Genomic DNA, 12,656 nt, shown 5'->3' with positions numbered 1-12,656 from the left:
AACTGCTTGTTGACTGGATCTCTATATGATTAGTTATAACCAGCTGGTTGCTATTAGCCCTTGGGGACGCCCAGGGAAGGAAGGTTTCCTTTATTCACATGGGATCTCCACCCCTGTCCTTGTTGCCCTACTCAAAACTGGGTAGGACCAACAAAAAGTATTATTTTGTCTTTTCTTAAAATTCAGTTTTTAATTGTGAGCAAGCCTGTTCTCCTAAGACTCAATTAAATTAACTATTCTCTTACCAACAAGTCTTTAATCCTCTCCAAATCTGTTTTCTGCTATCAAATCCTTAACATCAATGTGTTCTCTGCCAACAAAAGGACATCCTGTGTTGGTGCAGATAAGACTTCTTAATACAAGCTATAAATTCATTTTTCTGAGAGCCAAAAATTAACTAGAGTAAGTCAAGTGTCACCAGTGAATGTGCTGCTGGTAGGGGAAAAGAAAAAAAAAAGAAAGGAAAGGAAGGAAAGTCAGAGAGGGGAAAAAAGGGAAGAGAAAAAAAGTATAAAGAAAGAATAGGAATAGAAAAGAAAGAGGCACATACAGATAATAAATAGTACAGCATCAATAATCGCCTCATGTGCCATTAACTCAGACCTGTGTCATAGGAAACCTGCTTGCGAACAAGTTTGTGAAATTAGTGTTACAGTAACAGCTGACCTATATACACGGCACTTTAAAGTTATAAAAACACCTAACATAAATTATTTCATTTTATTCTTACAACTACCTAGTAAGGTAGATATCATAGACATTTTCTTCATTTTACAGATAAAGAAATTCTGGCTCAGCAGGGTTGTTATTTGCCCATGACCACACAGCTACTATGGGTCAGATGTTCCAACTCAGACATATTTCAACTTTAAGTTCAATGCTCCCACCTCATACTGCCTATTTATAAGGATATCCCTATAGATCTCCCAGACTTACATCACATGCCAAAACCAATAGGAAAAAAATCAAGTACATACTGGACTTGTCGCTCCAAAAAATCAACTCCAATTGTTTTCTTGTAGTCTTTTGTAAAAATGCCTTTGCAATATCGTTGAATCATACTTGATTTCCCAACAGCTCCGTTCCCAACAACCACCACCTTGATGGCCACTTCCACATCCTCTTCCAACATTCTGAGTTGAAGATAAATTTTTGTATCAACACTAATTTCAGATACTTAGATTTTTTCTCTCAAATCTGTAATAAAAAAATTATGTTCATCATGAGGTTAGAGAAAGCTACTAAAAAGTCCACAAAGGAAAATAATTCCAACTTGTTTGTCAAAATTTACTGACACAAAAATATTACTTGGCTTTATCGTGCAATACCATAAGGTAGATCCTACTCAGTTTTTAGATGAAATCCAATAATTATTCCATATTTTGCGATACTGGAAACAAGCACAGGAAATAAGAGCAATTTCTGAAAATCCTAAAATCAATGCTGCTGAAATTCCATTAGAATAATATTACTACCAAGAAAGATTCTGTAAAATAAAATTATATCCATCTGCTGGTGATTAGCTGTTAATAATCCTTCTTTGCTAATTTAGCTTCAATGAAATGAATTTTCTACAAAGAATAATCCACGCAAAGTGCTTTCTCCAGTCCTAAGCCAAGCAAGTAATGATCACTCTGTATAACCTGATTTTGTATTACTTAACTGGCAAGGAAAAGAAGAAATCTAAACTCAGCTTCTTCTGTCTTTCTACAAAGTTAAAGTGACTCTTTAATTCCCTCTCCCCTAATCAAATATTCAAGTAACCACTACTGGAAAAACTTAACCAAATTACAAAACCAGTCAATAAAACTCACCACTACATAAAACAAATGATTCTAAAACTTAAAAGGAATGGAGATACAAAGCAGATGACAACCCCCTAATTCCCACAATGAATTCAAAGTACTTTTCTCCCCACTTTACTAATTCAATGTAATAAACTATATTTCATCTTAAAGTCTTGTAGTTATTTGAGGCAATGAATGCATTTAATATAAAAGTTTATTTCAGTAATACAGTCACCAGGCAAACTCTATATAATTATTTTTACCCACATCATATAATAATTTTAAAATTTAATAACTTTTAAAATGTTGCCATAGACACCCAAAGTTTCATATATGTTCAAAATAGTGTGCATATATGCATTAAAGAAAATAGTTTTTATAAGTATAGAGAAAGAATATATAAAATATACAGAGAGTGGACAGAAGAATCTATATAGCATCCTGGCTTTATGTACTACTATACTATTATGCCACAAGAAATAATTAAGGACATGATTTCAGAGAATCTCAGGAGACCCGTATTGAACTGATACAGAGTGAAGTGAATAGAACCAAGAGAATAATTTATACTATTAAAAAATTGCAAAAAAAAGTAAACAGTTATGAAACACTTAAGAACTTTCATCAATGCAGTGATTCCAGAATTCCAGAGCACCTAGGATAAAGCATGCTATAAACCTTCTCATAGAGAGTTGATGGACTAAATGTGCAAAATGAGATATATTTTTACACATGGTCAATATGAGAATTTGTTTTGCTTGACTATGCATATTTTTACAAGAGTTTTTTTACCCCTAGTGGGGAAGGAGATGGGAGGGAGAAAAATAAATATTTAAAAAATAAAATTTGTTCACTATGTGTGGATATATGAACACACACGTTCCCCCATATACGTATAGATGTGTAAAACCCTATATGAGAAGTCAGGTTAACTTTAGCAGCAGATGACAGATAATAGAATACAGAGAGAAGAGAGTTCACAATGCCTTATGAATTCAATTGAGTAAGTATTTATTAAGTGCCAATTCCATTCAATGCACTGAAGATTCAGATGATGCAAGGAACAAAACACCCCATGCTCTCTGGGAACTATAACTCATAACAGATTAGTGTATAACATAAATATCAAATAGGTGGGATGGAGGGGGGGAAGTGTTAACAACTAGGGCATAAGTAACGGATCTCTTATAGGAAGTATCAGCTGAGCCTTCAAGGGAGCTAAGGATTCTAAGAAAGAGAGAAGGGAAGAACATTCCAGTAGTGGGTGAGCAGTGCACATGCACAGCCTGTGCAGAGGCCAAGTTCAGGGAATGACAAGTAGCACAGGTTGGCTAGAATGTAAAATGCACAAAATAGAGTAATATAAAATCAATCTAGAAAAATAGGTAAAAGATTATGAGAGGTTTTAAATACCAAAAGAGTTTATATTTCATCCTAAAAGCAATCAAGTTCTAAGGAAAGTGATATGGTCAAACCTATGCTTTATGATTCTCACTTTGGTAGCTATGTGGATGAAAGACTGGACAGGGGAGATACCGGAAGGAAGGATACCTATCTGGAGACTGTTACAGTCCAATAGAGAGGCATGAGGGCCTGAACTAAAGTTATTACTGCTTGTGTGGAAAGGAGGGGATATATAAAGAGATGTTGCAAAGGGGACTCAAAAAAGACTTGGCACTTAGTTGATTATAAGGGGCTGAGGAAGAAAGAGTTGAAGATGACTTTAGGACTGCAAACCTAGGTGAATGTCAGGATGGTGGTGCCTTAAAAGAAAATGGAAGTTCAAAATAGGGGTGGGAATGGAGGAAAGAAAACACGCTCCATTTTGTACATGTCTAGTATAAAAAACCTTGCGATATCCAGATATAAATATCCAACAAGCAGATGTATAACTGAATCCCAGAGAAGAGAGGGCTGAATTGGTAGATTCATCTACAAATACCATCATATCATCTACAAAGAGATAAGTGAACTCAGCCGACAAGCCCTCCCTTTATATCTTTTGTTAGTGAAGAGGACCCAGGACATTTTCCTATAGTATTACCAAGTGTTGGACACAGATGATGAGCCAACAAAGATGGCTGAAGAGCAGTCACACAGGTAGGAGGAAAACTAGGAGAAGGTGGTATCAGAAAAACCCAGGAAAGCAAGAGAATAGTGGAGGAAGGGGTGATTAAGAGTATAAAAGGATGCATAAAAGTTAAGAAGGTTAATGTATGAAAAAAGGCTATTTGATTTAGAAACTGGAGTCATTTGGTAACGTCAGAGCAATCAAATGGTGAAGTCATAAGCCAGATTGCAAAGAGATGAAAAGTGAAGGGGGAGGAAGAAATGGACTTTTTTTTCCCTAAGAGACTGCTATGGATGGGAAAAGAGATACATGTATTTGATGATAGTTTGAAGTTATGACAGGATCAAGTGAAAGTTTCTTAAAGATAAGGGAGCTATGGTCATATCTGTAGGAAAAAGGAAAGTAAAATATGAAAATCACTAATTTGCATGTCATCTTTGTTCAAATAGTGTTTCATAATGTTTGTTTAACAGAATTAAAAGTTGATCATGGAGAGGAAATGATGGACAAAAAGGTTTTGAAAATATGGAAAATGGATACACAAAATATATATTCTATAGAGATAGACAAAAAGGGGATAGTATAGTATCATAAAGCCCAACAACTGGAATAAAACAGCAATTAGTACATGACTTGAGAGACAAGTCAATAGCCTAGTTCCTCCTTTAATGTTTAATTCTGGGATGAAAGTAATCCTAAATTCTCAAAGGTCAAGCTCTGGCATGCCTTATTGTTCTTGTTGTTTGTCCTTCATTTTTGAAGAGGACCAATGGCATCATGGTGATGTCTTGACTCATACATGAACTGGATTTAAGCCTCACAAAGTCATCAGCATCACTCTGTCTTCCTAAGTCATATTGGTCTTGGGGCAAGCCAAAAGTCAGAACTACTGGCAAAGGCCTGGGATGCAGTAAATTGACCTTGGTGTCTTCAATACCTGATCAAGCTCTAAGTGCTCCACAGCACCTGCTTCAGCCACCTTCATGGCCCTTGGAACAAATTGTTCTCATCCACCCATATCATCAGGCGAAGTCTTCACACGCTTGGGGTAGATGCTCCCCTAATTCACCGAGTGGTTTATGGTCTGTCAGTTACCCTCAACCTGGTTTAGTCTCTCTGCCAAGATGGTTTATGAGGGTGTGGCTTCTTGGAACCACATGTGAGAGTTAAGTGCCAGGTGGACACCAAAGGTGGATGAGCAGCCCTGAAAAGTCCTCAGCAAGCACTCATACCAGAGATGCTATTCCTTCCTCAAAACCCCATACCCTGTAATGCCTCACACCAAGCTGCAAAAGCTTCAAAAATGGCCCAGGTGATAGACTATACTGGTCATACTGGGACAGCCTGGAAGGAGAAACTGATCACCAGAATAGTCACAGCATAATGAATTTTTCAGCCACAAAAACCTCAAAAAACAATTATACTGAGTTATAGGAAGGGTGTGATTTGTGTAACTGGAAGGAATTCACATAAAAACAAAATCACCAATACTTCAAGTATTTAAGAAATATTCTCCACAGTACCTATTAAGCCTGTTGCAAATTCTCAATAAAGCTGATGAATATATGAAGCGGCTGAAGTTTTGGGTAGCAGAACCACAGGATAGATGCCTCAAGTAGCTCATTTCACCATATTGAGGATCTGTAATTCACTGATATGAAAACTCCCTCCACCCAAATAGATCATAATCTTTCTATAACTTAACAGATCTGTAGGGGTGGGGGATGCTGTTTCTGAAAAATTCTTCACCATAGAGCCAAAATGGTCATGGAGCCTCTTGGAATTCAACTAAGATGTTCCTCAGACAAAACACATATAGTCTTTCTAGCCTGTCTTTGAATCCTTTCCAGCTTGGTTTACTCCAAGCATTAACTCTTTATACCTCAGTATTTTCATCTGTAATATAAGAGGATGAGACTAGAAGACCTCTACTGTCCTTTATACCTCAACATCTAGGATGCTATTACTGTTCAGAACTTTCACACTACTGGAATAGCCAGCATCAACTCATGTAGCAGTAAGGCTTTAGCAGAACTTTAGGAAGGTCTGATTTTATGGAAAGAGATGGATTCCTGAAGACTTGTAGGCATAGATATTTTGCAATAATAATCACAGATATTTAAAAATCTATTGTTTCAATTTAGATATTCTTTAAACCAGAAATTATGTTAGAGAGTAACTTAATTTTACATTTAATACATTTCATACATCTATAATAATCCTTCAGATTTACAACCTTTAAAGCACTTAGGCAAGTTAGAAGTTTTCCCACTGAAATGGGGATTCCTATTCTTGGAGTGTACTTCTCTACTGCAACCTCCTATAATCCTTAGCTCTTTCAAAGCACAGCTCAAGGACTATTTTCTCCATAAACTTTTCCTGACTCCTGACCTCATTAGAAACTCTACTCCTCTTGAAATAGCTTTGGATTATTTTGTACATGCTTTGCATTTACTTACTTGTGCATGTGTTGTATCCCCCCAGTAGAATGAAGGCTCCTTGAGGACAGGGACTGTTTCATTGTTTGTCTTTGTTTTCCCAGCACCTAGTATAGTGCCTTGCAAATAGTTGATGCTTAATAAATGTCTGTTGAATTGAACTGAAATACCACTGTTCCAAGCCTGAGACAGGGGAAAAAAAAGCCATAAAACTGGGTCAGAAAACTGAGACGTAAGAGCCTTCTAACAGAAGCCAAGCACTTACACTTTAAATGGAACCTTTAACGCATTAAATTGCCAAATAACTTCAATCCTAACCCAACATCTCCCACATCTGTCCCCCTTTCTCCACTCATCCTAAACTTTCCCATTTCTAGTCCTCTTCAACTCTATATTTTACTTGGTAATCTCATCAGCTCCCATGATTTCAACTATTACCTCTATACAGATGATTCTCAGATCTACTTGCCTAGCCCTAACCTCTGTCCCAATCTCTAATCTTGTAATTCCAGCTTCGTATTAGACATCTTGAACTGGATGTCCTACGGATATTTTAAACTCAACATGTTGAAAACTGAATTCACTGTCTTTTCCCTCAAACCTCCCTTTTTTCCAAACTTCCCTATTTTACTGCTGAGGGTACCACCATCCTTTCAGACACCCAGGCTCATAACTTAGATGTCATTCTATATTCCTCGCTCTCACCTCACATTACCAATCACTTGTCAACTCCTGCCATTTCTACCTTTCCCCCCTACCTTTACAACATATCTCAAAAACATTTTCTTTGTTTTATTCTAGCACGAACATCCTTAGCACTACTTACCTTTGGTTCCATTCCCTAGCATCCCCGGCCCCCCCCCCCCCCAAGGTAAGCTCCCTGAAGGCAAGGACAAATTTTTTTTGTCATTTTATCCTCAGGGCCTAGTACAGTGTTTTGTACATAAGACATTGAATATATACTGAATGAAAATATTAGGAACATTTTAATTTCTGAGGTCTTATTCAAAAGAACACTAAATTTAGTGTCAAAGGACCTGGATTCAATCTGGGCTTTCCTACTTAACATCTGTGTAGCTCTTCGATAAATCATCTCTGAGTCATAATTTCATTATAAAATGAAGAAGTGGGAGTAAATGATCTCTAAGGTCCTTTCTAGCTCTAAATCTATGATCCTATAACTACTCTCTGCACCCTCATCCAATCCTACCCCACCTCATTCCCTGTCCCTATAGTCTTCTGCCCTCTCTCTTCCACTGAACCTCTGAAAACTTCCTCTCTAACCCCACCCGTAATTAACAGATTTCTCTTCAACCAAAGTCTTTGTCTCCCACAATTTTCCTGGTCACCCTCTACAAAGCTTTTTGTTCCTTTCATGCCCTTAGAATACTAAGCCAGAGCCAGGAAGAGTAGAAAGAATATTCCTTGTTCCTTACAGTCCCTGTCAGATCCTCCCTCTGCTTTTATCACTAAATAGTCTCTCCTCATTTCAGGCTCATCCTATTCAGCTACTTGGCCCAGATCCTTGTTGCTGTTAACATAGGTTCTTCCAGGTTGTTCTTCCTCCCTTCTTAAGTATTTCAGTGCCTAGTTCACAAGTCTTCTTTTCCACCCTCACTCCTGACCTCATATTTATGGGCTTCAATAAACACCCTGATAATCTCTTGAACTCCTTGGGTTCCCAGTCCATTAACCTCTTCAACTCACATGGCTTATGTCTTCATTCCACCTCAGGTAACAAAGAGGACTGAGGATCTCACCAACATTCCAAACTGTCCCACAATATCCTGAACTATTGTAAAATCTCCTTTATGGTCATTATCTCACGACTGCTCTAAATGGAGGTATCCCCTAGATCTTGTCCATCTTAGTGGTATCATCTACTCTCATGGGTTTAATTATTATCCCTCAGATGATTTCTAAAACTATAAAGCAAGGGGCAGCTAGGTGGTGCAGTGAGTTCAAATCAGGCCCTAGACACTTGACACATGTACTAGCTGTGTGACCTTGGGCAAGTCACTTAACCCCAATTGCCCTGCCAAAAACAAACAAAAAAAAACTATAAAGCAAGTCTTAATTTGTCTTCTGGAGTCCAGTTCCGCATCTTTAACTTCTCAATGGCTATCTCCCTCAACCTGGATTTCATATTGGCAAATCAACCTTAAATGATAAATTAAACTGAATTTATCTTCTTTTTTAAAAAAAATCTGCCCTCTTTCCTATGCTTTCCCATTTTTAAGATGTTACTCAGGTTTGAAATCTAAGTCCTCTTTAGCTCTTCCTTTTCTCTCCCCCTACTCGCACCCCAGCTTCTCGAATCTAAATAGCTGCTAAATTCTACAGCCTCTACTTTCACAAACTTTCTCACATCCTTTCTCTCTCACACACAAACACACTGCCACCATCCTTATCTTGGATCGTTACAGCTTCCCTGACTCTTTACTTTTCTCTTTGTTTCTGGGCCTCTCCCTTCTCCAAGCCAACTTCCCTACTGTTCACATTCCACTTCCTCACTCACTAATACTAGCTAGCACTTATATAGCACCTGTTATGTGCTAAGCTCTTTACAAATATTGTCTCATTTGTTCTTCACAACAACACTAGGAGGTAAGTACTATTATCTCCATTTTACATTTGAGGAAACTGAGGGAAACAGAGGCTAAGTGACTTGCTCAAGTTTATACAACCAGAAAGCATCTGAGGTGGGATTTGAATTTAGTTCTTCCTGATCCTGGCCCAGCTCTCCATCCACTGCACCACCCAGCTGCCTTTCACTGTCTAGACTAGAGGATAAAGCACATACACCTTAGCTTTGGACTTTAGGTGCCCCACAGTCTAGCTATGACCTACTTTTCCTTTCATCCAATCCCTTTTTCACATTTATTACCTTCCAGCCAAATGGACTACAAAATTGTTCCCTAATCTCATGTTACATTCTCCTGCCCCAATATTTTCACAAGAAAGTCCCATGTCCGGAAAATATTTTCTCCACATCCCTACTTGTTGAGAGTCCTAAGAAAAAAAAACAACTAAGTGCTTTATTAAAAACAATTCTATCAATGTAACCAACTAAGCTTTAATTTCAATTACAAAGAATCATAGGAATGGTTCTGTCACTCTTAAGTCTTTATTTTTATTCTTTTGTCCAAATATTATTCTCCATCATTTTTTTCTATTACTGTCTATGATCTTAGTTATTATACCCTCTTTTTCTTGTTCTGCTTTTTTTTTTTTTTACTTTGCATTGACCTACAGAGAATTCTCTTCTTTAAAGGTCCAACTTAGATGCTACCTCCTTCATTAAGCCTTTCCAGATCCCCTAATTGAAAGGAATGTCTCCTTTTTTGCAATACATTATTACACCTCTATCCTTTCTTAGCTATTACATTCTACCTTTTGTACATGTCTTATTCTATATATAAGATTGAAAAGTAGAGATTGTTTTTATCTTTGCATCTCTAACATTAATACCATGTTTTCCAAATGGTGGACACTTACAATTCCAAATTAAGTAGCAACCAATCAACAAGCATTTCTAAAAGCACGTCCATGCTAGAAACCATGCTAGAACAAACACAAAAATGAAACAGTTCCTGCTCTCAAGGAGCTGACACTCTATAAGGAGAGAAAATATGTATATGTACAAGTACATACAAAATAAATACAAGGTAATGCAGTAGTGTGTGTGTGTGTGTGTGTGTGTGAGTGAGAGAGAGAGAGAGAGAGAGAGAGAGAGAGAGAGAGAGAGAGAGAGAGAGAGAGAGAAATCAGGAAAGGACTCAAGTAGGAGGTAGTGTTTGAGCAGAGCAGAGGAAACAGAATCCTAAGAAGGAGAGGTGAGAAGAGCACTTGAAAGTACCAGAGAGGAAAGGCCACTTTAGCTTGACCACAAAGATTATTATATAAGATAGCTAGAAAGATAGGTTGGAAGCCTGTTGACAAGGGCTTTAAACGCCAGAGGGTTTATTTGATGCTGGAGGTAATAGTCCCTTAAGTTTGAGTAAAGGATTATGATGGTCAAACCTCTGCTTTAGGAAAATTACTTACTGTGTGGAGTAATAATATTTGTTGTCTTCAGTGTTGAATACCGTATAAAAATGTTATGTCAAAACAACAGAAAAATTAAATAATCAAAGTTCCTAGGATGACAGTGACAATTATTTACACAATCTAGTTTTCTAGTTTATTAATCTTTACAAAGAAAGATCAGGATATTCCCATTTTATGGACCAGTGAATTAGTAAGGGAAGGCAGATCACCTACGTGAGGTGCCACAGACTGCTTGATTTCTAGCGCTACACTTAGCATTAGACCAGGCTGCCCAAAATCAGGTAGTGTCGTTATGAATGCAGACAGATTTATAGTTGGGGGAGGTGTCAAAATATTTCTAAGGATTAAACATCGGCATCCATAAAACCACTGGCCTGTCTTGTGGAAGAGATTGATCTTAAAAGCATCCTCCACAGCCACATTTACCGACTGCCCAGAATATGGCTGAAGTTATATTAAACCGAGAAGCCACAGTCCTGAGCAGCTACACAGATAGTTACACTGATGAAACTCTGCCAAGCAGTTACATTTAATCTTTGTTCACCCTCAGTTCCCCAGTCACTGGGAAGTGAAGGTAGTCCCGCCGGCTGGAGGGCACCGCAGTCATCTGCCAGCCGGCAGCCCCCTCCACTGACCGCCGGGCAGCATTTTTCACACCCAGGTCCGGAGGGAGGGCCGGCCTCGGGTGCTCATTCAAATTCTTCAAGCTGCACGAAGCCGCAGGAGGGTGAGGGGGCCAGGGAGAGGCAGGGGCGGGCCTGGGGTGAAGGAGGCAAAGCCCAGAAGACCAGCCGGGGCTTGGGAACCGCGTTAAAGACGCCAGGAGTGCCCGCTCCTTTCTGGGTGGCACGCCAGGCTCGGGTGCGAAAGATGCTGGGGGGGGGGGGGTAGGACCGAAATCCGCGGCTGGCAGCCCCCGCCCAGAGGGCACTTTAAGTGGATGCCGGGAGCCGCCGCAGGGAGGACCAGGCAGGCGCGGGAGCCGCGAGAAGCCCGGCTGCTAGGCAGCGCAGGGCGCGGGGATCGGGGGCGGGACTGCGGCTGCCTCCAGCCCGGGCGCCCTGGGGGGCCCTTGGGGGCGGCGGCTGGGCCGTGGTCGCCACCTCGGCTTCCCTCTCCTGGAAGATCGGTCCCTTCCCTGGAGCCCCGCGAGAGCTGCCAAGCTCGGGGGACGCGGGAAGCCCAGTCAGGGAAGGAGGCCCAAGTGGAGGAAGCTGCCCCCACGGAGAAATGGGCCGCCCCCCGCTCCCTCACCCATCAGCTGTGGACTCACCCGCCCCAGCGAGACCAGCTTCTCTCAGTCGTGGTCGCGGCGCAACCACCGCCGCCGCCGCCTCCTCGCGCCCCCTACTTGAAAAAAAATGTTTAACGATAACTTTATTAATACCTCGGGAATGTGAACAGAGATGTTCAGGGGCTGCTCCAGCTGCGGCGGCGGGAGCGGCAGTACCTACTCCTCGCCATCGGCAAACCTGCCCGTACTCCAGAGCATGCGCGAATCATCGCTCGCGCATGCTCAGAATGAGGTTGCTCATTCTCTACCCCCTGCCGTGTTCCCCCCTTCCCATCCCCCATTCCCTAAGAGGCGTTGTTGGGGAGGAACCCGGGAAGCCAGGATTCCTCTTCCCGGGTTTGGGGTGTGGAGAGGGAGTAAAAAGAATGCGAGACAGGCCGAGAGTGGAAAATGGCAAGGAACTGAGAAGGGCTGCGGAAAAGGTGGTAGAAGCTTCAGCTGAGACAGGCTTTGCCCAAATCCCCAGAGGGGTAACTCGCTCTCTAGAGGAAGGCATAACAAGACACCTTCTTTCCAAACACAGAGTGGAGCTCTGACCAGCAACACCCAACAAGAAAGTGGAAAGTGTGGCCCTGTCTAAACACAGAGGCAGAGAAGCCCTAACAAAACAAAATAAACATTCTGCTTGGTTGCCGGGATATTTCAGGCCAAAATGTGGGTTTGTTTATTTTTGGTTTTGACTTGTCAGAGTTTCTTTTGTGGGGATATATACAAAAGATAAATTTTGTCCATTGCAGGGTTAAGGTGGAGTTGGGATAGGTTTATCCCAGGAAGATGCTACACTAATGGATGTTTAGGTCCATTAACGTCAGAACTTCTGTACTTGGACACAGTGGATATTTGCCTTTGGGGGGAAAATCTCCCTTCTCGCCTTCCCCCAACTTTTTTCTTCTTTTCCGTGGCGATGTTAATCACTTTACGGTAATTAAGATGGCTCTTCGTTTGCCTCAGTTCTGTTTCCCTGCAGAAATGCTCTTTGTGTACTCTGTAGAGACCAAGCAAATCTACAAAGAGAA

General features: G+C 40.4%; 1 protein-coding gene across 4 annotated transcripts in view; it reads right to left on the bottom strand.

The window, feature by feature from the left end:
- Positions 1 to 11,858, bottom strand: part of RAB23 (RAB23, member RAS oncogene family) — a 37,126-nt gene extending 25,268 nt beyond the window's left edge. For 2 of the 4 annotated variants that reach the window (XM_036766131.1, XM_036766132.1), the window contains exons 1-2: positions 6,318 to 6,421; positions 978 to 1,133 (exon numbers count right to left, since the gene is read on the bottom strand). In XM_036766131.1, coding sequence (XP_036622026.1) covers positions 978 to 1,133; positions 6,318 to 6,379 — 218 coding nt within the window. In that variant the 5' untranslated portion in view covers positions 6,380 to 6,421. Of the gene's footprint in view, positions 1 to 977; positions 1,198 to 6,317; positions 6,480 to 11,619 lie in introns of those variants that run through there. The other 2 variants (XM_036766133.1, XM_036766134.1) reach the window with 2 other exon arrangements.
- Positions 11,859 to 12,656: the final 798 nt, after the last annotated feature.

This window comes from Trichosurus vulpecula, chromosome 7 (genome assembly GCF_011100635.1).
Source record: "Trichosurus vulpecula isolate mTriVul1 chromosome 7, mTriVul1.pri, whole genome shotgun sequence".
Lineage (NCBI taxonomy): Eukaryota > Metazoa > Chordata > Mammalia > Diprotodontia > Phalangeridae > Trichosurus > Trichosurus vulpecula.
The sequence above is the reverse complement of the archived record's forward strand: the minus strand, read 5'-3'. Positions and strand labels throughout refer to the sequence as shown.